The sequence below is a fragment of the Dromiciops gliroides genome, chromosome 3 (assembly GCF_019393635.1).
Source record: "Dromiciops gliroides isolate mDroGli1 chromosome 3, mDroGli1.pri, whole genome shotgun sequence".
In the NCBI taxonomy this organism is placed as follows: domain Eukaryota; kingdom Metazoa; phylum Chordata; class Mammalia; order Microbiotheria; family Microbiotheriidae; genus Dromiciops; species Dromiciops gliroides.
The window spans coordinates 605,109,835-605,135,179 of NC_057863.1; the positions used below are offsets into that span (position 1 = coordinate 605,109,835).

Genomic DNA, 25,345 nt, shown 5'->3' on the forward strand with positions numbered 1-25,345 from the left:
CCCCACACCTGTGCCTCATTTTACCATTTTTATTACAACCCCATGTGTGTGCAAGGGGAGAGTGGACTCCCAGGTTTGGGGGCAGGATCTATTTTTTTCTTTTTGTAACAACTGCCCTTGCTCTTTTCTAAAAGCTAATTAAGTCTGGCTAATAATTAATGGGAAAGACACCAACAAGCACTTGGGAGTGATAGTCCGAGAAAAATCCAGCCTCTCAGAATTGCCCAATAGAAATGTGAGAGTAGTTAATAGTAGCCTGTGGAAGGGTTGGGAGCGAAGGAAGCAGTCCCAGAAGGCTTTCTACACTATATGTTGTCTCCCTTAATAGACATTGTTGTTGTTGTTACTGTTTGTTCTTTGTTCTCCAAGAGGACCATGACATTGGGGTGATGTCATGACTTGCAGTGAATTGGATTGAAGTGAGGGAGGGCTATGCAAAGTCATCAGCCTCACTCTTTCCTCCAGAGTCATCTGGGTCTAGTGGCATGATATATAAATATATATATATATATATATATATATATTAGGACAACGGGAGATGGCCCCAGGCAATTGGGGTTAAGTGACTTACCCAGGGACATGTAATTTATAGTGTCAAGTGTCTGAGGCCGAATTTGAACTTGGGTTCTCCTGACCCCAAGGCCAGTGCTCTATCCACTGTGCTACCTAGCTGCCTATAAGCTCCAGGATGAACTTTTTATTATTACTATTATTCCCAGAACTAGCACCACACCTAGCACAAAGAAGGTGTTTAACAAATGCTTGTTTATTGAGTGATTTTCCATTTTCTCCCTCTCTCCTTTTCCCCCAGTTATTAATTCTCTCTTTCCTCAAATTAAATTATATTTACTTATCCATTTATATATTATGTCTCTTGATAGAATGTGAGCTCCTTCTGGCACAGGGTCCTTGCACAAAATAACCCCTTAATATATGTTTGTTGAGTTGAATGTAGAGTCTGTTGGCCTCTTTCTGGGTCCAGTCAGGGTCTTTGGTTGGGATCTCTTGAGCAATGTAAGAAAAGGTCTTGTATGGGGCAGCTAGGTTGCTCAGTGGATAGAGCACCGAACCTGAGTTCGAATCCAACTTCAGACACTTGACACTTACTACTTACTAGCTGTGTGACCCTGGGCAAGTCCCTTAACCCCAATTCCCTCACCAAAAAGAAAGAAAGAAAAGAAAAGAAAAGAAAAGGTCTTGTGTGTTTAAATGGGAGGAATGGGAGGACTGGTTCCTGGCTTAGCCATACCAGTAGTTCCTCAGATGGCCACTAGATGGAATTCAGCTCCATAGTCCATTTGAGAATTTCAGCTCTCATTATTGACCAGGAAAAGATGGAGCCCAGACTGAGGAAAGAGAAAGGGAGAGAAAAAAAGAAAGAAAGACTAGTGGGAGAGGGAGAGGAGGAGGAGGAGGAGGAGGAGGAGGAGGAGGAGGAGGAGGAGGAGGAGGAGGAGGAGGAGGAGGAAGACAGAGAGCATGGAACCTAGGGCCCTTCACTGGGGACCCAGGATTGTGTTAAGAGGTACCAGATGCCCAGAGATCAAGGCTTCCCCCAGTGGGGAAGCAGTCCGGCTGCTAGAGGGCAAGTTGGACCAGACTCGGCCCGGGGCTGTGGCCAGAATTTGTCCCCATGTGAAGGCCAGGACTGGGCTTCATTAAGGAACAGTAACAAAATGTACCCTTGCTTATTGATTTGTATATACTGGAAAACAAGAGACTAAACCCCTCCAGATACTTGGCAGAAGATGGAGACTGTCTAGTCCCTGTTCCCCATGCATACTCAGTCCCTAGGAGTCCTGAGAGACTGTGTTACAGTGAAGGTTTGAGATGGTACTAACTGGAAGTCAGAGAAGAGAGATCTATATGCTCAGGTGGTCAGGGAACGCCTCTTGGAAGCATGCCCAGTAGATGGGGGAGGGGAAGTAGGAGGACAAGGCTAAGTCAGGTATGAAGAATAAGGGCAGCTAGGTGGCATAGTGGATAGAGCATCAGCCCTGCACTCAGGAGGACCTGAGTTCAAGTCCAGCCTCAGACATGAGATGTGTGACCCTGGGCAAGTCATTTAACCCTGATTGCCTAAAAAAAAAAAAATAATAAATAGGGGTATCAAGATATGGATATGCACAGAAAGAAGGGCCTTGAGTAGAAACCTGGCTTGAAGGGATGGTGTTAAGGATTTTGGGAAGAAGTGAAAGAAAGAGTTGGATAGGTTGGACTGTAGGCATGGCTAGGTAATCCAAATGAAGAAGCTGCGAATTGATCCAGTGGGTACTAGGGAGCCCTTGGAAGTTTTGAGGCAGGGAAGATATGTAATTAGAGCCTAGAATGCAGGATATTTGGAAGGGGAGAGACTGGAAGAAAGGGTCACAATTTATCTATTTCAAGAATTCAGAGAAGTAATGAAAGCCTACACTAGGGATGGAGCTTGTGGGAGAAAAGGGAAAGAATGAATCAGAAGAGAAGGAAGAAAGACAGGCCTCAGTGATATGTAAGAGAGAGGAAGGAGTCTAAGATCTGACTGAAGCTTGGAGTTTAGCTAATAGAAGATAGAGATTGGTTGGGGGGGGCAGTGTCTGGCTTTAGGCAAGAAGATAATAAACTTGGATCATGGGATTAGAGTTTGAAAGGACTTTGAAATTACCTAATCCCACTCTCCCCCCAACACAAACGTGCCATTTTACATGTAGTCTGTGGCCCAGTGCCTTGGGCACTGGACTGGCACAGATAAGTCCCGATCCTGGGAGCTATCCCAGGTCCCAGTCACTCACAGAGACCTATGTCTCCGTAGATGAAGATTTGGTGGTTCCCCAGATCCCATGCAAGCATTCAAGGTAATAATTCATCTGAGTAGAGGACAGACAAACCTTTATTCTTCCCTGGATAAAATGTACAACATTCACAGAAGCCCACAAACTATGCATTAAACACTAAAGACACATAGTAGCCTATAAACAGTCAAAAACAATTTTCTGTCTCCTTTTGTTCTCTTTCCTATATAGGATCCTAACATCCTCCAGACTTGTAATATCTGCTTACTGTTTGGATTCCCCTTAGGAGAGAAACATGTGTGGTGCTGCTAGACAGGAATGCCTTTCCTGCCCCCATAGTAAACACACACACTGTCCAAATGACTCACAGTAAGATCGGAGTACAAAGGTCTCTTGCTTCCCCCAGCATCATGACTCTAGTACCTTAGAGTTCCTCCAAGTGCCAGGGACCTCGTGGGAAATTCTTTTCACTTGACAAATCATATTGCCTAGGAAATTCCCTTTCTCCTGAAAGAAATTTGAATCCCTGAATTCTGGAAATTGGAGTTGCAAAATTTTTCTTTCTTTTTTTTTTATCGGGGGGGGGGCTAGGAAATAAGACTTCAGACACCCTCACCATTTGGACCATATAGCTCCCCCATCTTCACAGCTGCCACTTGGTTGAGAGATTATGCCAGGGCCTCTCTGAGGCTAGAGAGAAGGGATACATGGTTGAGAGCATGTCTGCCTTTCAGCCATGTGGCTCTTTGGGGTAGGAGGTGAGGGGTGGGAAGGAGGACTGGAGTCCCCCCTACCCCAGATCCAATTTCACTCTTAGCTCTACTTTGCTCTTAGGACTGCTGTGGAAGAAAAGCAGACATGGCAAGGGAAAGGGGGGAGGGTCTGGCAGCTGCCTTTCATAGGCCAGCACAATGATGACATAGACAGATGGCATGGGCTCTTCCCACACCGTCTGTTCCACAAGAGCACGAGCCAACCGAGTCATCTCCAAAAAAGCCACCATCAGTGAAGTGCAAGGGGCATGTCCACAGATCCTCCATAGGAAGATACAATCAAAGCTCCAAACAAAAGCTCTCCTGTCTGCAAACTCAAATAGCTGATGAGAGAACTCCATTAACAACACCCCCCTTCTTGTGAGTCATGAGACTGGTGGACCTTGAGGTGGGCCCTCGGCTCACTCTCAGCAAAGAATAAATTGATAGATAGATGATAGATAGATAGATAAAATAGGGGCAGACCTGCCAAACTTTGAGTTCATTTTGCCCTCCAGGTAAATTGATGTGGGGGCAGCTAGGTAGGGCAGTGGATAAAGCACCAGCCCAGGATTCAGGAGGACCTGAGTTCAAATCTGGCCGCAGACTCTTGACACTAGTGTGACCCTGGGCAAGTCACTTAACCCTCATTGCCCCACAAAGAAAAACAAACAAAAAAACCAGGTAAATTGTTATGGTCTGAGCTGCCCTTTTGGGTCCTTTGGAGCAATAGAAGTCAGCTTTTAGTCTTAAGACATCAAAGAACTTCCTGGCTCATTGTCTTTTTTTTTTTTTTGGTGGGGCAATGGGGGTTGTGACTTGCCCAGGGTCACACAGCTAGTAAGTGTCAAGTGTCTGAGGCCGGATTTGAACTCAGGTACTCCTGAATCCAGGGCCAGTGCTTTATCCACTGCACCATCTAGCCGCCCTCCTGGCTCATTGCTTTTTAACTTTTTACTTGCCTTTGTTCCCCAAGAGGACCATGGCATCAGGGTGATGTCATGACTTGCAGTGAATTGGATTTAAGTGAGGCAAGATATAGATCAGGACGATTGAAGATGGCCCTGGATGTTTAAGGCAATAGGAGTCAAGTGACTTTCCCAGGGTCACACAACTAGTAAGTATCTGAAGCCATATTTGAACTCAGGTCCTTCCAACTTCAGGGCCAGTGCTCTATCCACACTGCACCACCTGGCTGACTCACCTTGGGGTATCATAATGTTTTTTAGGAAAAAGGTCTCTTTATTTGAACCCTTGGGCTTTGAGCAATGCCTTGAACCCGATTTTGAGGCTCACCTCCCCACCCCACCCCACCCCACCCGTAGAGCTGAGGAAACTGAAACATGGAGCTAGTCAATGATTTGGCCAATTTCTTGCAGAAGGGAAGTGGCAAAGCAGCTGAGCAGGAGTTTAGGATTTGAAGGTAGGCATGAAGCCTCTCAAACTTCAAAAGGCTCTCACCTTTTCCCTATTTTTGTTGAGGGTAGGGACCACTTTCTTCTGCTGCCCTTCTCCAAACCAGAACTTCAGAGACCTTGATTTGGAGCATCCTGTTAAGTCTTTGGCCTCCCAGGGACCATGCAGACTGATTTGCGCGCGCGCGTGCGCACACACACACACACACACACACACACACACACACACACACACACACACTACTATTTTCACACTCCCAGCTATTTGTTGTTGTTTTGTTGTTTGTTTTTTGGTGAGGTAATTGGGGTTAAGTGACTTGCCCAGGGTCACACAGCTAGTAAGTGTCAAGCGTCTGAGGCCAGATTTGAACTCAGGTACTCCTGACTCCGGGGCTGATGCTCTGTCCACTGCACCACCTAGCTGCCCTACTCCCAGCTATTTGGCTGACCCCCACCACTGAGAGAAGTAGGGACGGGTGGGAGGGTAGTGGGGAACATGGGAGACATGCACAGAGATACAAAGACACTGGTCAAGACCAAGACACCCAGAGATAAAGACACAGACCCATTTTCCACAGTAAGAACTCTTCTGCCTCCTTAGAGTCTTAGAAAGGACCCATCAATCAATCACCCCAGTTCTACAGCCATTCCTGGGACTTAGCAGATCCAAGCCCCACTCCCAGGCTACCCCTCTCCTCTGCCTGGTCTTTTTGAGGGCAGGAATTCTCTTGTGTTTTGTTTTTTTTTTTCTGTTTATATCCCCAGTCCTTAGCACAATGCCAGACAAGTCAAATCAGCATTTATTAAGCACCTACTATGTGCCAAGGCACTGACTGTGCTAGTCGGTAGAGATACAAAGAAAGGCAAAAGCTAGTCCCTGACCCAGTCCAGGAGTTCCCAGTCTGACGAGGGAGACGAGAGGCAACCACTGTGTACAAACAAGCTACATACATCCAGGGAAATTGGAGATAACCAACAGAACGAAGGCACCAGCATTGAGGCAGGTGGAGAAAGACAGGATTTGAGTTGGGACTTGAGGCTGAGGAAGCCAGGGGGCAGAGGTGAGTAAGGAGAGCATTTCAGGCACGGGAGACAGCCCAGAGCCAAGACATGGGAGTGCCGGGGTCACTGGATGGAAAAGTATGTGGATGAGCACAAGGTATGAAAGGACTTTAAAGGTAGGAGGGGGCTAGGCGGTTGTTTGTCAGTCTTGTCAGACTCTCCATGCCTGCATATTTGGGGTTTTCTTGGCAGAGATACTGGAGTGGTTTGTCATTTCCTTTTCCAGATCTTTTTTTGGGGGGAGGGGAAAGCAGGGCAATGTGGGTTAAGTGACTTGCCCAGGGTCACACAGCTAGTAAGTGTCAAGTGTCTGAGGCTGGATTTAAACTCAGGTCCTGGGGGCAGCTAGGTGGTGCAATGGATAAAGCACCAGGACCAGAGTTCAAATCCGGCCTCAGACACTTGACACTTCCTAGCTGTGTGACCCTGGGCAAGTCACTTAATCCTCATTGCCCCACAAAGCAAAACAAACCAAAACAATAAACTCAGGTCTTCCTGAATCCAGGGCTGGTGCTTCATCCACTGAGCCACCTAGCTGCCCCCTCCAGCTCATTTAACAGATGAGGAAACTGAAGCAAACAGGGTTAAGTGACTTGCCCAGGGTCACACAGCTAGTAAATGTTGGAGGCTGTATTTGTACTCAGGTCTTCCTGACCCCAGGCCCAGTGCTGTACCTTCTAAGCCAACCTAGTTGCCTCTACAGTTGCTAACTAGGAGCAATTATCTCTCTAAAGAATTATATAAAGGGGGTGGCTAGGTGGTACAGTGGATAAAGCACCGGCCCTGGATTCAGGAGTACCTGAGTTCAAATCCAGCCTCAGACACTTGATACTTAGCAGCTGTGTGACCCTGGGCAAGTCACTTAACCCCCATTGCCTCACCAAAAAAAAAAAATTATATAAGCTCTCCAAGTTGAGAGATCCTGGCATCTAGTAAATCCTTAATATGTGTTTGTTTGCTTTTTTATTCATTCATTCTTCCTTCTCCTGTCTACTCATACAACCATCACTCATCACATTTCCACTGGACTAATCCACTCATCTACTTGGTCTCCCTGCTTCCCCTCTCACCACTGGAATCTGTCCTTCTCACAGCTGCCAAATCCAAATTTCAAAAACACAGATATGACCATATGACTCCCCGGCTTGAGAACCATCAGCAATTCACTATTACCCCTCAGATAAAATATAAACTCGGGGGCAGCTAGATGGTGCAGTGGTAAAGCACCGGCCCTGGATTCAAGAGTACCTGGGTTCAAATCTGGCCTCAAACACTTGACACTTACTAGCTGTGTGACCCTGGGCAAGTCACTTAACCCTCATTGCCCTGCAAAAAACAAACAAACAAACAAAAAAACCCAAAAAGGGGGCAGCTAGGTGGCGCAGTGGATAGAGCACTGGCCCTGGAGTTAGGAGTACCTGAGTTCAAATCCGGCCTCAGACACTTAACACTTACTAGCTGTGTGACCCTGGGCAAGTCACTTAACCCCAATTGCCTCACTTAAATATATATAAACTCATCTGTTTGACATTTTAAACCCTTCCCAATCTGGCTCCAACCTATCTTTCCAAGCAGATTGCACGTATGCACATGTGTATAAACACACACACACACACACACACACACACACACACACACCCCTTCACCAAACTGGCTCCCTATTGTGTGCCATTCCATCTTCCTAAAATTAGTATGCACAGAATAGTCCCTCCCCACCCCCATACAGAGAATGTTCCCCCTCCTCACCCATTCCTCTCAGGATCCCCAAGGGCTCCCCATGGGTGAGTTCAAGTACCACCTCCTACAGGAAGTTTTTCCTGATTACACCAGTTGTTACCACAACTTAGTATAGACCTTGTATTTCCTGATCTATGTGCATTTCTCCACTATAGCCCAGTAGACTTTAAATTCTTTGTGGGGGTCTCTCTCTCTCTCTCTCTCTCTCTCTCTCTCTCTCTCTCTCTCTCTCTCTCTCTCTCTCACTTCTGCCTTTGTATAGATCCCCAGAGCACAAGACTTTGAACATCATTTTAACCATACCTGTGATTTCATCCAGAGGATGATGGGAACAAATCTCCCTCTTACAGTGAAGATTGCTAATTCCTTTGTAATTTATAGTCTAAGTTGTTTGCATTTCAGAGGAAAGGCTTGCAATTTCAGATCTCTACTCAGTCAGAGATGGATCTTCTATCACTATGCTTGTCTCTCCACCGAAACACACTTTTTCTCTTAAGTTATTCGCAGGCAGCACTTAACAAATGTTTGTGAATTGAATTGGGAGTCAGGTTACCCAGGTTCAAGTTTGTGTTCTATGACTAACTTGCCCCAGGATGAGTAGGGGTAATCTTGAGAACAGGGTCAATCTCACTTTTGCATTTATTCCTAACATCTAACACATTTTGGAGGCACAAAGTAGATGCTTAATAGATGCTTGTTGATTACCTGAAGTTGCTTCACCCTCTCTGGGCCTGTCTCCCCTATAAGAATGTGAGCCCATGTTTTTGCCTTTTTTTGTATCCTCCGGTGCTTAGCAGAGTGCCTCACACATAGTAGGCGCTTAATATATGTTTATTTGATTGATTGAAAAACCCATGTGGTGTGGAGCAGGCCCGTAGGAGGGTGGAGAGTCGGGACTTAGATCTCCTGAATCAACGTCTGTCCCCCCACGCCCCAACCCCCAAATATTCTACCCTATCAGCTCCTACTCACCTCCTTAAGCCCCTCCTTCCAAACCCCGCCCACATTTTGGCCCCTCCCAGGTATGCCTGGTTCCTCAGGCTGCCTCACTTTCCGGGGTCCATGGAGCCCATTCCCAATTGGCCTCTCTCATGTTCCTGGGGCGCTGAGCTCCAGATTTCTCTTCCATCGGGCTCCTCCCCATACTTCCGGGCCCACCTTCACCTGCCCTCAATCCCCGCTATTGGCCCCGCCTTGAGCGCTTGGCCATGCCCCCCGGCCCAACCCGCTATGCTTTTTCTTCTCCACCCTGGCGGGGCGGGGGGCGATCTCCCTTTGCCCCCCGCTCTGTTCAGGTTGTTAACCCCACCCCCTCCGCCTCGCTGGCTCTGTTCCTGACCCCGTCCCCACTCACACGGCCCCGCCTCCCCTCCTGACCCCGCCCCCTCCATCCCCAGGCCGGCCCCAGGTTGCCCAGGTATCCTGGAGCTCCCCCGGTGCCGGCTTATTCCCCTGCTGCCCAGGTAAGGCAGGGCCGCTCCCGCTAGCCCTCCAGCGCCCAGCACCAGGAGCAGCCTACTCCCGCTGGGCCCATGGCCGTGCCGGGGCCCCGAACCCTCCGAGCCGCGCTCTGCAGCGGCTGCTGCTGCCTTCTGCTCTGTGCTCAGCTCGCAGCCGCGGGTGAGTGAGGGGACAGGTGGGGACAGCCAGGTGTGGGCGGGCCCTTCTTCCCAGCCAGGTGCGTGAACCTCCTCTTCTTGCAAGGGTGAGGTAGCCGGCCCCTCACATTTGGCATAGCTTCCACCCCCCCCAACCCTACTCAAGCTGAGAGTGCATCCGCCCCCTGTAGCCCTCAGCCTCATAGACAAATCACAAAGTCCTGGTCCCCTGCCTTGCAGCTGGGGCCTCAGCGTGTCAGCTGGCCCAGGCCAACCTGGTGTTAAACCCAAAAGAACCTGCCTGGTATGGCGCCAGCTATGTCCCAGCAATTCCACAACTGACTGAAGGATCATTTGGGAAGAAGCAGTTGTTGGGTGTGGGGAATAGAAAACAGCTGGTCCCTACTCCTTTTGGCAATAGATAGCAGACCCCAGGTGTGTCTTGGGGGTGGGGGAGGGAGGAGTGTCTGCCAGGGCTGGGGAAGCCCCTTCCTGACTACTCAGCCTTAGTCCTTCTTCTTCCCCCACCCCAGGTAAAGGAGGACGAGGCTTGGGCAGAGGGGGCCTACTCCGCCTTAACATCTGGGGCCCCGCTGTTGTTGCGGAATGCAAACAGTTGGAATCCTGCAGGCGCTGCGTGGAGGGGGAACCTGCTCGAAACCTCTCAGGCTGTGTGTGGGAACATTGTGGGGGTGAGGAGCCAGGTAAGGGCCTGGAAAAAGGGAAGGGAGGTGTGACTCCTGCAACTGTCAGAATGAGAATCTATAAGCTTCCCCCTTCCACCCCCATCCCCCTCCTACACAGCCCGAAACAGTTTCTCTGTTATTACTTTAAGGAGTCTTCTGTCATAAGTAACTTAAATGACATGTGATATAGTGGAGAATGCACTGGGTTGGGAACCTGGAGAAATGGGGCTCCACTTGACTCTGCCACTGCCCTTTCCCTTCTCTGGATCTCTATTTTCTCATTTATAAAATGAGGAGGTGGGCCTGAATCAGGGGTCCTCAGCCTCTTTTGTGTGTGCCACAGACCCCTTCCAAGAATGTGTTTTTTAAATGCATAAAACAAAATATGTAAGATTACAAAAGTCATATTGAAATACAGTTATCAAAATATCTTTTAAAACAAATCCACAAGCCCCAAGTGAAGAGGCCCTGAGGGAGATGGTCTCTCTAAGCTTCTGCTCTGACTTTCCATATTCCAAGATCTCCTCTAGCTCACAGTCCACATTCTAAGGTCCCTTCTTAGCCCTGTCATTTCATAAACTCAGAAATTTTCAGTGTTTTCCAAAACTTCCAGGGATCTCTTTTAACCCAGACTTTGGTCTGGATCCCTTGGGGCCCTGAAGGCTGGGAAAGTCCTTGGGGACTTGTTTCTAGGCTGAGTCTTTGGGGGGATTTCCTATCCCAACCTCTTCCCTCCTGCCTTCTCTCCTGCAGGACATGGGCACTGTGTAGGTCGGGAAGAGGAGACCAAGGAAGGCTGCTCTGTCTATAACCATACAGCTCTGTGCCCAGGTAAGTCTAAGCAGGAATAAGGGGGTCCAGTACGCAGGGGAAGGAGGCTGATTGACAGAACTTGGCTTAGCTTGAAGGAGAACAAAGGTGGGGGTGGAGGGGAAAACTCCCACTACCTTGGAGTGTTAGTGGAGGAGATCCCAGAGCCTTTCCCCCTGGATTTTAATAGCTTGTGTCTCTCCAGCTGCTCCACAGTCACCTACCCAGGAACCAAAGGCATTCACAGCAGGTATGGGGTGAACCATGGGAGGCAGTGGGGTGGGAGGGGGGAGGACCAGCTTTGGGGTGGCAAACTCCCCAGAGAAGAACAAGGTGTCAAGGGGGCCAGTGCTGTTGGAGGTCTAGTTCCAGTGGCCTTGGAAAAGGGGGGAGTCCTTAATCCCAGCCTTCCCCCTTACTTTGTGTGGGAGGGTGTATGGGGCTGGAGAGCAGCATGGGCATCTGAAGAAGTCACAAGGCTGAGCCTTTGGTAACTGAGGTGGGGGTGGGGGGTGGGAAGAGATCAGCGGTAGCTCTTGGTTAATTACAATGGGTAATGAGATCTCCCTAAGGACTGAATTATTGATAGGCAGGCCAGCTCTGCCACCAGCAGCAGGTCTAACTCACAGATCCTGGTTTTCTTGGGTTATTTTTTCTTTCCTCCTCTTTCCCTCTTCAGGGCTTCCACATTGTCTACTCTTCTTTCTCTTTGTGGCTAGTCTCTTCTTCCCTACTCATCCTATCCCTGGGCTCAGACAGGGACCTGACCCGCCCTTTGTCCCAGGATGATCTTGCCCTGTCAAGCAAGCCCTGCCCTTCCCCAAACCCTCAGTCCAAGAGATGAAATCTTATCCTAAGGGAGGAACAGAGCCCATAATGGTTCTGCTCCCAGCCGTCTTACTGTTTCTTGAAGAGGGAGGACTTTTAGGAAGGAAGCAATCCATAGGAGAGGGAATGGGACCCCTGCCCTTGGCCAGGGCTCAGGATCCCTGAGGATGTCCACATCTGTCCAATGGAGATTCTTGGGTCCGTCTTGCAGGGGGTGGTGGGAATGTGGATCAGGAGAAAGGGTTCCCTGAATTGAAATGGCCTTACACAAAATGACGTCACACATAAATGTGCGATTAGTGATCATGTTAGAAGGCTGCAGCTAAGGGCAGGCAACTTGAGTTCTAAGTCGAGCTGGGAGATGGAAGGGTCCTTAAGGCATGGAATGCTTTCCATGAGTTTCCATCACCCTTATTTTACAAAAGAAGAAACAGAGGCCCCTCAGATGGTGAATTCTAGTGGCGGATCTGTTAGCTATGCCTCATGTTCTGTCTGAGAAACTACTAACAGCTGCTTTGCCTCTCGTGAGATGTTAGGAGAATCAAGCCAGAGAACCGAGGGCAGCACAGGTGGGAAAACTGAAGTGTGTAAGGAGAAAAAACATGGGCCATCCTGGAGTAAGACCTGGGTTCAAATCCCAGCCTCGTTGTATCCTAATTCTGTGGAGGGGAGGTCCTGGCCAGCCCTCTCTGTCCCCTTGTGCCCTGGCCATGCTCTTCCCTGCTAGGCACAGGGCCTCTGGGCATGGTGTGGAGATGAGGGAGGGATGAGGCCAGACCATGACAATAGCTTCTCCTTGTCCAGGCAGCCCAACCACCGTCCCGCCTCTGGACTCGCACACACCGGGCTTTGATGGGGCTAGCTTTGTTGGGGGCATAGTGCTGGTGCTCGGTCTACAGGCTGTAACCTTCTTCCTCATCCGTTTCATCTGGGCCAAGGACAGCACCTATCAGACGCTGTAAGGCACTTGGGTCCCTGGAAAGGAGGTGGGGGGAGTCCCTGGGTCCCTTCCCCCCTCTCCCTACCATGCTGGTTGCTCTGTCCCCTTATCCTATATAGCCCCCAGAAATCTGTCTGAGCCCTTGGGCTTCTAGTTGGAAGTTGGGGAGGGATGGGGATAGATGTGGCGGGATTTTCCCCTCTCAGCTGTGAAGTCCTCTTTTCCCAAAGCAGGGAAGGTGATAGCTCAGCAGTGACCTGGGGAAAGCCCTTGCCCATTCCCACATCTCTACCTCCATCTCTTCCCAAGGCTTGTGGGGAAGGGGCCTCAGTGGGGAGGGTACTAACCCTGGACCTGTGTCCTTGTCTCCTTCATGCTGCCAGAGAAGAGAACCAGTAGGTCCTGGCCCATGGGATGGCCTGCCTGGTCCCTCCTAGGGGACCCGTCCCACCCCCTGGTTACTAGAGAGGGGGCAATGTTTGCAGTTTGCTTTGTTTTAGGTGTTGAAGGGAAGTGTGGTCCCACTTCCTTGTCCTGAACCCCTGTCCTGGGGAGGGAGGGGGACAATCCTTCCCAGCCACCCCCTCCAAAAACTGGGGAAAGGTTGGAGATGGGAGAGGCCAGGCCCTTCTCCTGTAGCCCCCAACTGTGTACTCCCCATGCCTGCCCCTAGGCTTCAGTGGGGAGGGGTGGATCTCAGTGTGTGGTGCTGTGTGCTGTGGTATGAAGCCAGGCCCGAGGGGCTGCCTGGCATTGGAGGCATGGGGCAAGGCCTGCTTTTGAAGTCCTATACCCAGAGCCTGTATTATAACCTGCCAGCTTGCTGTCTTGGGTCGCCACCTCTTTGTCAAGGGGGTTAGGAACTGCTGGGGCTCCAGGGTGGCCATTGGCCTTCTCAGGCTGAACTTTTATAAGAATCTTCACCCCACACCTCCCACCTCCCAGCAGGCTCAGGGTAAGGGTGAGGGTGGTCTACTGAGCCAAGAGAAACTGTCCCTCTCCTCCACCCCCCAATTGAATATTTTCTTCATCCCATGATCTCCATCACAGGGTCTGACCACTGGGACAAGATGGAGTGGGGGGCAGAGGCAGTGGTAGCAGGCCCTTCCGACCTCATTTGCCCTCAACCCCACTTCCACCTGGGAAAGGAGGGCTAGGCCCCAACCCCCAAGGGAAAGGAAGGTCAAGCGTTGGAAGCTGGCTTCTGCCTACTCCTTCCTGCTCTGAAGCCAGCTAAGGTGGCTCCTCGTGCCCACTGGTCCTACCTGAGGGCCACTTTCCTCCAATAAAAGAACTTTGCACTCTGGGCTGTGATTCTTCCTGAATTCTGGAGTGGGGGAATATGGGAGTGGGGGGAAGTTGTTGCTAATTTTGGACTCCTTCCAGGAAGAAAAGGGAAAGGCAACTGCCCCCTCCAGGAAGAGGGACCTGGGCTTGTACCAACTTTTTTTTTTAATGAAGTTTGGGGTTTTTTTTTTGGTTTTGGTTTGGTTTTTGGGGGGTGAGGCAATGGGGGTTAAATGACTTGCCCAGGGTCACACTGCTAGTAAGTATTGTGTCTGAGGCCGGATTTGAACTCAGGTTCTCCTGAATCCTGGGCCGGTGCTCTATCCACTGCGCCACCTAGCTGCCCCAGCTTATACCAACTTTAAGGTCTAATGCATTGGGGCCAGGGGAGGGACTTGAGGGTGGGGACAGATTGTAGGCTGAGGAGCTACAGGCACGAGGGGAGAGAAATATTGTGTATATGACAGGGTATAACAGAAGAACAGCCAAGACCAGGGCCAAGGCTTCATGCTGGGCCTTCTCAGCTATTGTCCCTATGCAGAGCCCTGATCTCTCCCTCCTAAACATGTTTCACGTTTAAAATCATTTTTTAAATCCTTTAAATGGATAGCTCTGAGGAAAGGCTCCAGAGAGAAATCTAAGCCACGTAAAGACAAGATACCAATAAAGATATAGTTGGAATATAACTGACACAAAGTATCTTAAAGTTTGCAGAGCACTTTATGAATCTCATAGTAACCCATGGAGAGTGCTACAGGTTATCATCCTCATGCTATTAGAGCTGAGGAAACTGAGGTTGGGACATGTGAGACACTTGCCCAAGTGGGACTTAGGTGGGACTTGAACTCAGGTCTCCCTGATTCAGACTCTAGCATTCTATCCATTAAACCACAGTGCTTCTTCATTGACAACTACCTGCTAGACAGCTCCCGATGAATGTACCATAAGGTTTCTCAAATTCAACTTGGCCAAAATGATTCCTTTCTCCCTCCAACCTATTTCTTCTCCAGATTTCCTTAATTCTGTTGGTACCACAACCTCTGGCCACCTTGAGGTTTACAATCTAAGTCAGGGGGCAGCTAGGTGGCACAGTGGATAAAGCACCGGCCCTGAATTCAGGAGTACCTGAGTTCAAATCCGGCCTCAGGCACTTGACACTTACTAGCTTTGTGACCCTGGGCAAGTCACTTAAGCCCCATTGCCCCGCAAAAAAACCCAAAAAAACAATCTTAGTCAGCCTGGGTTGTTCTCTGTCTCCCTCTTCTTGAAGGATGGATAAAATTCAAACGAAACTGGTGGAGGGAGGTCTTTTAAGGGGACGTAGTAGCATTAGACAGGGGGGTGATACCAAAAACCCATCCCCTCATATGCTATCACGGGCCAGCTCTCACCAATTTCTCCTATTGGTCAATTACCAATTGACCTCTAAAACATCTCTTAAATTAGTATTTTTAAAGCATCTCACATCCCAATGCAGACCATTGCCATGGCCTCTGTCTTATAGGCTCTTCCCCCTGCAATCCTTCCTCCCCACAGTTGCCAATGTAATATCCTTAAAATATAAATATCATTGAGTCTCACTAGTACATATTTTCTCTAATAATTAGCCTCTAGGACTGAGATTCTTAACCAGCAGTCCATGGCTGGATTTGGAAAGGAAACCAATGACTGATTTTCACTAACCTCTAACTGAAGTTTAACATTTCTTCTGATTATTTAAAAACCTTATTAGGAAAAGGGGTCCATCAGCTTAGTGGTATGCTTGTAAATGTTTAACAATCAGCTCTTTGCGGGGGGAGTATACTGGTCACAATTTTAATCTGAATTGTCAACATTTTCTCTATCACTCAAATCTAGTCTAGATAATCAACAAAACAATAAATCAAGCTCTTGATTTGTAGCATTTACCATTTCTGAGTTATAGATAATTACATTGAAAATTTAACTATTGGCTCAGCTGCCTCCAGCACCCCACTCCCACTACCCTCTTTGAGGGTAAGTACTATTTGATTTTTGGTTTTGTATCCACAGTGCCCATCACAGGACATAATAGGTACTTCAATCTTTGTCAAATTAAATTGAATTAAATTATATTTAAACTCAAAATGAAATTGAACTCAAGAACGAGTTTTGGTAGATTAACTATCTTCCTTCAGTGTTGCTTCCCAATTTAGCACCTAATCAAGAACTCTACTCTTAATCCCTTGAGGGACCACTTCCTCCTCCCCCTGTCTCATTTGAATTCTCCCCATCCAAAAAAAAAAAAAAAAGAATTCTCCCCATCCGGGTTCTCCCTCCAGGAAGTTTACCCTCATCACCTCAAGTCCACAGGTCTCCCTCCTCCTACAATCCCCATTTTATAATCTGGTACTTCACGTCATACCAATCTTTGCTTTGTTTTTTGGGGTTTTTTTGCGGGGGCAATGAGGGTTAAATGACTTGCCCAGGGTCACACAGCTAGTAAGTGTCAAGTGTCTGAGGTCAGATTTGAATTCAGATCCTCCTGAATCCAGGGCTGGTGCTTTATCCACTGTGCACCTAGCTCCCCCTAGATACCAATCTTAATGTAGTCTCTTTTCTTACAACATCCCTGTGAAGGGCATTCATTTTATAAAAAGGAACAGGATACCTTCAGGAGGCAGCCTAATTCAGTGAGAAGAGCACTGGCTATGTAGTCAGAGCATCTAAGTATGAACTTTACTTCTGCCACTTACTATCCTTGTGACATCGGACAAGTCACTTAATCTCTGGATCTCCCTTTCCTCATCAGTAAAATAAAGAGATTGAACTAGAAGATCTCTAAGGTTTTTACCAGCTCTAAATCTAGGATCTCATGATCTCATGTCAGGTGGCAGAAGACCTGGGTATGAGTTCCTAGCTCCTTAGGCAGGCACAGCTGCCTCTAAACCTCTGTTTCTTCATCTGAGTGAGGAGAACTATAATTATTGTGTAAATTTCCTCAGAGGATTCTTATTAGAGATCAAGTGAAATGTATGCAAAAGACTTAGCAAACTTCCAAATGCTACAGGAATGTGAGCTTCAGGGACTGCATCTCCTGGCCCTCAACACTCCTCCTAGCACCTAGCACATGGGTGAGCATCTCTTTCTCTTGGCTTTAGAGCTCTAACCTGGAATTTTTTTTTTAAATTTGAGGGAGTAGAGGGGTGAGAAGGAAGGGTGTGGGCAGCACATCGAACAGTCTAATCATGGCAGAATTACACTCCCCAAAAGGAGCTGCCCCATCCCCTACCCCAGCCCTGGGGAAATATTTCAGGAAATCATACTATGGGAATGGGACCCTGGGATGGGCAGGATGAAGGAAAGGGGTCCCATAAGGAAGGCTGGGGGAGGACTTTTTTCTGTTTAGAATTTTATTTTCGGGGGCAGCTAGGTGGTGCAGTGGATAAAGCACCGGCCCTGGATTCAGAAGGACCTGAGTTCAAATCCAGCCTCAGACACTTGACACTTACTAGCTGTGTGACTCTGGGCAAGTCGCTTAACCCCAATTGCCCTGAAAAAAAAAAAAGAAAGAAAGAATTTTATTTTCTAAATTACATGTAAAAACAAATTTTGACATTAATTTTTTTCTCTTTCTTTTTTGTTGAGGCAGTTGGGGTTAAGTGACTTGCCCAGGGTCACATAGCTAGTAAGTGTTAAGTGTCTGAGGCTGGATTTGAATTCAGGTCCTCCTGAATCCAGGGCCAGTGCTCTATCCACTGTGCCACCTAGCTGCCCCCCTTGACATCAATTTTTTAAAACTTTGTGTTCCAACTTCTCTTCCTCCCTCCCTTCCCACCCTCCCCCCCCCCCCAAGAACTCAAGCAATTCAATATAAGTTATACATGAGTAGTCATGGAAAACATTTCCACATTAGCCAGGTTGTGAGATTCAGATTAAGAAACTATAAAAAAAATGCTTTGATCTGTTTTCAGATACCATCAGATCTTTCTCTGTAGATGGAATGCAATTTTCATAAGTCCTTCAGAGTTATATTGGATCATTGCTTTGCTGAAAATAACCGCATCCTTCTTAGCTGATCATCTTAGACTATTGCTGTTCTTTTGTATACAGTACATTTTACTCTGCTTCAGTTCATGTAGGTCTTTCCAGGTTTTTCTGATAGCATCCTATTCATCATAACCTTTATATAGTACCTTGAACTTGACAAAGAATTTTCTTCACAATAGCCCAGCAAAGTAGGTACCATACATTTTGCCATTATAGTCAATCATCATAACTATTTCCCTCTATTTTCTATCTTCTTTTACCCTATTCCTCCTCAGAAGTGTTTTGCTTCTGACTGCCCCCTCCCATGCTCTGCCCTCCCTTCTTTCACCCTTCCCTCCTTATCCTCTTCCCCTCCTATTCTCCTGCAGGGTTAGATAGATTACTCCTCCCAATTGGGTGTGTATGTTATTTCCTCCTTGAGCCAACTCTGTGTTCTAAATTTTTCTTCCTCTCTCCCTCCTCAACCCTTCCTATGAAATCAAGCAATTCAATATAAGTCATACATGTGCAGTTATGCGGAACATCTTCACCTTCCTCAAAAGTGTTTTGCTTTTTACTGCTCTGTTCCCCAATCTTCCCTTCCTTCCTTCCCCTCTTGGGGGAGGACTTTGAAGCATCTTGGGTGTTGTACTGTCTTGGAGGCATGAAGTTAGGGTAGAAGACAAACGAGGAGAAAGCATGCCCCTCCCCCCATATATCAGTGAAACAGGGCCTGGCTTTCTTTCCCCCATGATCCTTTGCAGCTTATCCACCTTCCTCCCTACCTCCCCCCCCATTCTTCTTGAAACTTTCATCCCTAGCTTCTGTGATATGTTCTGTGGGTTTCCCCTACCTATAATGGTTCTGCTTCCTCTCCCTAAGGTGGCCATTCCCCAAGGCTCTGTTCTTATTTCAATAAGCCCTGGAAGGTAAACTCTTTGAGAATAGGGGTTGTTTCATTCTCTGAACTGGTATCTCCAACACCTAAACCAGTGCCTAGCACATAGTAGGTACTTAGTAAATGCTTGTTTGATTAAGAAGCTGCTATGTGCCAGGCCATTAGATCCTAAGCTCCTTGAGGCAGGGATCAGCTATTGCCTCTTTTTGTATCCCCATTGCTTAGTACAGTGCCTGTCGCATAGTAGGTGTTTAATAAATGTTTATTGGTTGATTGATTATGCTAGGAAATGAGGACACAGAGGTAAAAAGTGGAAACGTGCATCTGAGTGCACAAGCACACACACAAATACTTCTGATACAGGCATTTCTCATGCAAAAGGTAGGCAGGAGTTTAGCTTTTGGGAGGGAGGATTTCCATATTTGTCTCATCATGCCCAGCTGAGTTATGGGAGTTAGGGGATTTTGTTTTCCATATTGGGGCATCTTGCATTTAGGAGGTGGGCCCAAGGAGACACAGGGCTGGCAGCAGAGGGAGCCCCATTATGCACACCTCCTCCCAGACTGCATGGTCTACTGCTGTCTCAAACTCCATACCTACCACACCAAGTAGCTTCCCTTCTCCCCAATCCTTTTATCGTCTTCCCAACTTCCCCATCTCTCAAAATGATTGACCATCCTGCCAGTCGAGCAGACTGGTAAAATCCTCGTTTGGCTCCTTCCTGACCTTATTGTCCACAATTCCCCTTTCCTGCTCTCCATGTTCCAGCTAGACTGAACAGCTGTCCCCTGATTTTGCCCTGCCCTCTCCCACTCTATGTTCCAGCCTTTACACCTGCCTGGAATGTGGTCCAGGGGCATGTTTTAGGGCAGCTATGTGACTCAGTGGATAGAGTTCTGGGCCTGGAGTCAGAAAACCCGAGTTCAAATCTGGCCTCAGACATTTACCATCTGTGTGACCCTAAGCAAGTCACTTAACCTCTGTTTGACTCAGTTGCCTCATCTGAAAAATGGGGATGATAATACACCTACCTCCCAGGGTTGTTGTAAGGATTAAATCAGATAATAATTGTAAAGCACTTAGCACAGTGCCTGGAACAAAGCAAGCACTATATAAATATTAACTATTATTATTATTATTACTTTCCTTGTCTACCTCTGTTATTTAGAATCCTTCTCTTTCTTCAAGGTCCAGCTGAGAAGCACCAACTCCTACCCTAACCCCCGGAAGCTAGAAGGGATCCTTCCTTCCTCAGATTGCTCATAGCACTGCCTAGAACTCTCCTTGACCCCATCACATCCTTCTTTGAATCATAATTATTTATTTATGCATCAAAGAGTCACAGAATATAATCCATTTTAAAGATAACAAGACTGGGTTTTGAGGTTAGGTGACTTGCCCAAGATCACACAGCTTTTGTGATTAGAACCTAACTGTTGAATGCAAGATTTGTGCTCTTTCCACTACCTCTGGCTTATTTATTCATGAGGGTGGGAACTGTGGGTTAGTTTTTTAATCTTTTTATCCCCCAGTTATGAGCAGAGGACTTTACATATAGTTGATGTTTCAATTCAGTTAGCATTTATCAAGTGCTCACTGTGTGCCAGATTCTGGAAATGAGAAGATAAAAAGGAAATAGAACCTGCCCTCAGGAGGCTATCATTTCTTCTGGGGTGGGGGTAAGGGTGGGGTCTCTACAAAAAAACGATGAGCCTATGAGCATGAACCCAGATAGGTAAATACAAAATCATGCAAATAATTATTTTCTTCTGAATTTTTTCTTTTCTTTTTCATTGACAAGCATTTCTTTCCTCCCACCCACCCCACCTTGAGAATTGAGAAAAGAGAAAAACAAATCCTTTGTAACAAATAAACAATCAAAACAAATTCTCATGTTGTCCAAGAATTAGACAAAGTAATTTTAAGAGGGAGAGAGTGCTCTCTAAGGGGGATTGGAAAAGGTCTTATCTAAGAGTTAGCACCTGAACTCAACTTTGAAGGAAGCTGGAGATGCTTGGAGGTCAAGGTGAGGAGGGAAGGCAAAGAGGTGGGAGATGGAATTTTGGGGTGGCCAACATTTAACAATTTTTTTTTTGTTGAAGTGCATTGAATTGGGGGCAGCTAGGTGGTGTAGTAGATAAAGCACCAGCCTTGGATTCAGGAGAACCCAAGTTCAAATCCAGCCTTAGACACTTGACACTTACTAGCTGTGTGACCCTGGGCAAGTCACTTAACCCTCATTGCCCCGCCCCCCCCCCCCCCAAAAAATGAAGTGCATTGAATTTCTAATGTTTCCTCCATCTTTACATCCAGTCTGATCCTTGGTCCTGTGAATTCTTCCTTTATAAGATGTCCTTCTCTCTATTCCTACCACTGCTGCTACTATAGATAATCAAACCCTGATTGTCTCTTGCTTAGACTATTCTAATAGCCTCCTAACTGGCCTCCCTGCCTTCAGGCTCTCTTCTCTCCAATTCCTTCTCCACATAGTGGCCAAAGTCACCTTCCATCATTTAACAAATATTTACTGAATCCCAGCTATGATTTTGTTTTGTTTTGTTTTTGTTTTGTTTTGTTTTTTGTTTTTTTAGTGAGGCAATTGGGGTTAAGTGACTTGCCCAGGGTCACACAGCTAGTAAGTGTGTGTTAAGTATCTGAGGCCAGATTTGAACTCAGGAACTCCTGACTCCAGGACCGGTGCTCTATCCACTGCGCCACCTAGCTGCCCCCCAGCTATGATTTTTGAAGTCCCTTGCAGCTCTAAACCCTATGATCTTGTGGATGAGGCACGGTGGACTTGGAAGCTGGCACAAATCCTAACTGGCACAGACCCAGAAAACATTTATGAAACTGGTATACAGACAATCGTAATGCAAGGCAAGGCAAGATGGGATAAATGTCAGAAGAGAGTCATAAGCAAAGTAATAGAATAAAAGAGAAGGAAGACAGAACACCTGGGTGGGGATGCTATTGCTGCTAATGGTAACAACAGCAGCAGCAATATTATAGTTAGTGTGTTCATGGATCTTGAAGGTTTATAAAATTCTTTACATATATTATCTCATTTGAGTCTCACAATAACTCTGTAGTAGGCACTATAGATAGCACTCCATTTTCCAGATGAGGAAATTGTGTCTTAGAGAGGTTAAGTAATTTTCCCATCTGCATACAGCAAGAGCAGAAAGTAAAAAACTGATATCTCTGGACTCAGGGAAGATTTCATAGAGATGGTCACACTTGAGTGGGCCTCTGAAGGATCAGGGGCAAAGGACAATGTGGTCAAAGACATGGCAGCTGACTGAGAGGAGCAGAACCAGCAGAACATTTGTACACAATAACAGCAACATTGTGTGATGAACAATGGGGATAGACTTGGCTCTACTCAGCAGTGCAATGATCCAAAACAATTTCAAAGAACTCATGATAGAAAATGTTCTCAACATTCAGAAAAAAGAATTGTGGATTAAGAATGCAGATTGAACCATACTGTTTCTACTTTGGGGCTGGTTTTTTCCCCTTCTTTTTTGAAGTTTTCCCCTTGTGCTCTGATTCTTCTTTCACAATATGACTAATGCAGAAATATGTTTAATGTGATTGTACATATATAACATATATCAGATTGCTTTCTGTCCTGGGGAGGAGGGAGGGAAGGGAGAATGGGAGAAAAATTTGGAACTAAAAATCCTATGAAAACAAATGTTGAAAACTATCCTTACATGTAACTGGAAAATAATAAAATACTTTTATTAAATAAATAAATAGTAAGTGAAATGGGTCTCAGCTAGGGAGAGTCTTGGAGGCAGGGAGGAGAGGACAAAGCAGAGACATTACAAAGAAAGGAACCCAGAGGGGCAGCTAGGTGGCACAGTGGATAAAGCACCGGCCCTGAATTCAGGAGTACCTCAGTTCAAATCTGGTCTCAGACTCTTGACACTTACTAGCTGTGTGACCCTGGGCAAGTCATTTAACCCCCATTACCCCGCAAAAAAAAAGAACAAAAAGAACAAAAAAAGAAAGGAACCCAGAAGATAAACTGAGCATAAAGGGTGAGGAAGATGGAAGAGTTAAATTAGATTTGGAGCCTAAAATTTGAATCCTAGAGGCAGCTAGGTGGTGCAATGGATAAGGCACCAGCCCTAGATTCGGAGGACCTAAGTTCAAAATCTGACCTCAGACACTTGACACTTAGTAGCTGTGTGACTCTGAGCAAGTCACTTAACCCTCATTGCCCTGCAAAAAGAAAAAAAACAAAAAAGAAAAAGAAAGAATAATGAATCCTTCAATAGAAATTAGATTCACATAGACCCCAGTTCAAGTTCAACCCTTGAGTCAAGTCAACAGGCATGTATTAAGCACCTACTATGTGCCAGGGATTGTGCTAAGCACTGGGGATACAAAGGAAGGCAAAAGACAGTCCTTTGCTCTCAAGGAGTTCCCAGTCTAATGAGGGAGACAACATATAAACAACTATGTACAAACAAGAGACAAACAGGACAAACTGAAAATAATCAACAGAGGACAGGCAATAGAATTTTTTATTTTCTTTTTTCTCAATGACATCTAAAAACAACTTTAATATTCATTAAAAAAATTTTTGGATTTCAAATTCTCTACCTCCTTCCCTCCCTCCCCACTTCCTTGAGAGAGAAAGCAATTTGCTATAGATTATATATGTACAGTCATACAAATGTCCATATCAGCCATGTTTTAAAAGAAAGACAAAAATCCCCAAGAAAAATAAAGTTTAAAAAGTATCTTTTGATCCGCACTTAGACTCCATCAGTTTTTTTCTCTGAAGGTGGATAGCATTTTTCATCATAAGTCCTTTGGAATTGTTTTAGATCACTGTACTATTGAAAATAGTAAATCATTCACAGTCTATCATCATAAAGTATTATTATTACTGTATAAACTGCTCACTGAACCTAGAATCAGTTCATATAAGTCTTCCCAGGTTTTTTTTTGAAAGTATCCTGCTCATCATTTCTTACAGCACAATACTATTCCATCACAATCATATACCATTTGTTCAGCCATTCCCCAATTGATGGGCATCCCCTGTTTCCAATTCTTTGCCACCACAAAAAAAATTCTATAAATATTTTGTACAGATAAGTTCTTTCCAAAAAGACAATAGAATTAAGAGGGAATCAGGAAATATTTCTTGTAGAAGGTGGGATTTTATCTGGGACTTGAAGAAAACCAAGGAAGACAGGAGACAAAGGTAAGGAGGGACAGGATTCCATCCATGGGGGACAGCCAGTGAAAAAGCATAGAGTTGACCCAGTAATACCACTACTAGGTCTGTGTCCCAAAGATATCATAAACAAGGGAAAAGGACCCACATGTACCAAAATATTTCTAGCAGCTCTCTTTGTGGTGGTAAAGAACTGGAAATTGAGTGAATGCCCATCAATTGGGGAATGGCTGAATAAGTTGTGGTATATGAATGGAATATTATTGTGCTATAAGAAATAATGAGCAGGGGCAGCTAGGTGGCACAGTGGATAGAGCACCAGCCCTGGAGTCAGGAGTACCTGAGTTCAAATCCGGCCTGAGACACTTAACACTTACTAGCTGTGTGACCCTGGGCAAGTCACTTAACCCCAATTGCCTCACTAAAAATAAAAAGAAAGAAAGAAAGAAAAGAAAAAAAGAAATAATGAGCAGGGAGATTTCAGAAAAACCTGGAAAAACTCATATGAACTGATGCTGAGTGAAGTGAGCAGAACCAGGAGGACATTGTACACAGTAACAGCAACACTGTGTGATGATCAATTGTGATAGACTTAACTCCTTTCAGCAGTGCAATGATCCAAGGCAGTTCTAAAGGACTCATGATGGAAAATGCTCTCCACATCCAGAAAAAGGAACTGTGGAATCCAGATGCAGATTGAACCATACCATTTCTACTTTTGGTTTTTTTGTTGTTGTTATTTGAGGTTTTTCCCTTTTGTTCTGATTCTTCTTCACAACATGACTAATGCATAAATATGTTTAATGTGATTGTACATATATAACCTATATCAGATTGCTTTCTGTCTTGGGGAGCAGGGAGGGAAGGAAGGAAGGCAGAAAAATTTGGAACTCAAAATCTTATAAAAACAAATGTTGAGGGGCAGCTAGGTGGCACAATGGATAGAGCACCGACCCTGGAGTCAGGAGGACATGAGTTCAAATTCAGCCTCAGACATTTAACACGTACGAGCTGTGTGACCCTGGGCAAGTCACTTAACCCCAATTGCCTCACAAAAACAAACAAACAAAAAAACAAATGTTGAAAACTTTCTTTGCATATAACTAGAAAAAATAAAATGCTATTAAGATTGGGGGGAAAAGCACAAAGTCCAGAAATGAAGTGTTTTGTGTGAGCAACAGCAAGGAGACTGATAATAATAGCTGGTACATTCAGGTTTGCAAAGTGCTTTTCATATATTATCTTATATGGTGCTCATTACAACCTTATAAGGTAGATGTCATTATTATCCTCTTTTACAGATGAGAAAACTGACTTGCCCAGGGTCACACAGCTAAGTGTCTGAGGGGAGCTTTGAACCCAGGTCTTTCCAGCCTC

General features: G+C 46.1%; 1 protein-coding gene across 1 annotated transcript; it reads left to right on the plus strand.

Moving 5' to 3' along the window:
- The first annotated feature begins 9,127 nt into the window (after positions 1-9,127).
- On the plus strand, positions 9,128-13,636 carry CD164L2 (CD164 molecule like 2). The gene is made up of 6 exons (XM_043997375.1): positions 9,128-9,357; positions 9,869-10,039; positions 10,775-10,852; positions 11,022-11,081; positions 12,464-12,617; positions 12,983-13,636. The coding sequence occupies exons 1-6, from the start codon at positions 9,270-9,272 to the stop codon at positions 12,996-12,998; spliced, it is 567 nt and encodes a 188-aa protein (XP_043853310.1). The 5' UTR covers positions 9,128-9,269; the 3' UTR covers positions 12,999-13,636.
- Positions 13,637-25,345: the final 11,709 nt, after the last annotated feature.

What these genes read in the sequence shown, in the direction of transcription:
- CD164L2 (XM_043997375.1), top strand. Translation starts at nt 9,270, where the DNA reads ATGGCCGTGCCGGGGCCCCGAACCCTCCGAGCCGCGCTCTGCAGCGGC. An exon ending in TGCTCAGCTCGCAGCCGCGG is followed by an intron (nt 9,358 to 9,868) that starts GTGAGTGAGGGG and finishes CCCCCACCCCAG; the next exon opens with GTAAAGGAGGACGAGGCTTG. An exon ending in ACCAAAGGCATTCACAGCAG is followed by an intron (nt 11,082 to 12,463) that starts GTATGGGGTGAA and finishes CTCCTTGTCCAG; the next exon opens with GCAGCCCAACCACCGTCCCG.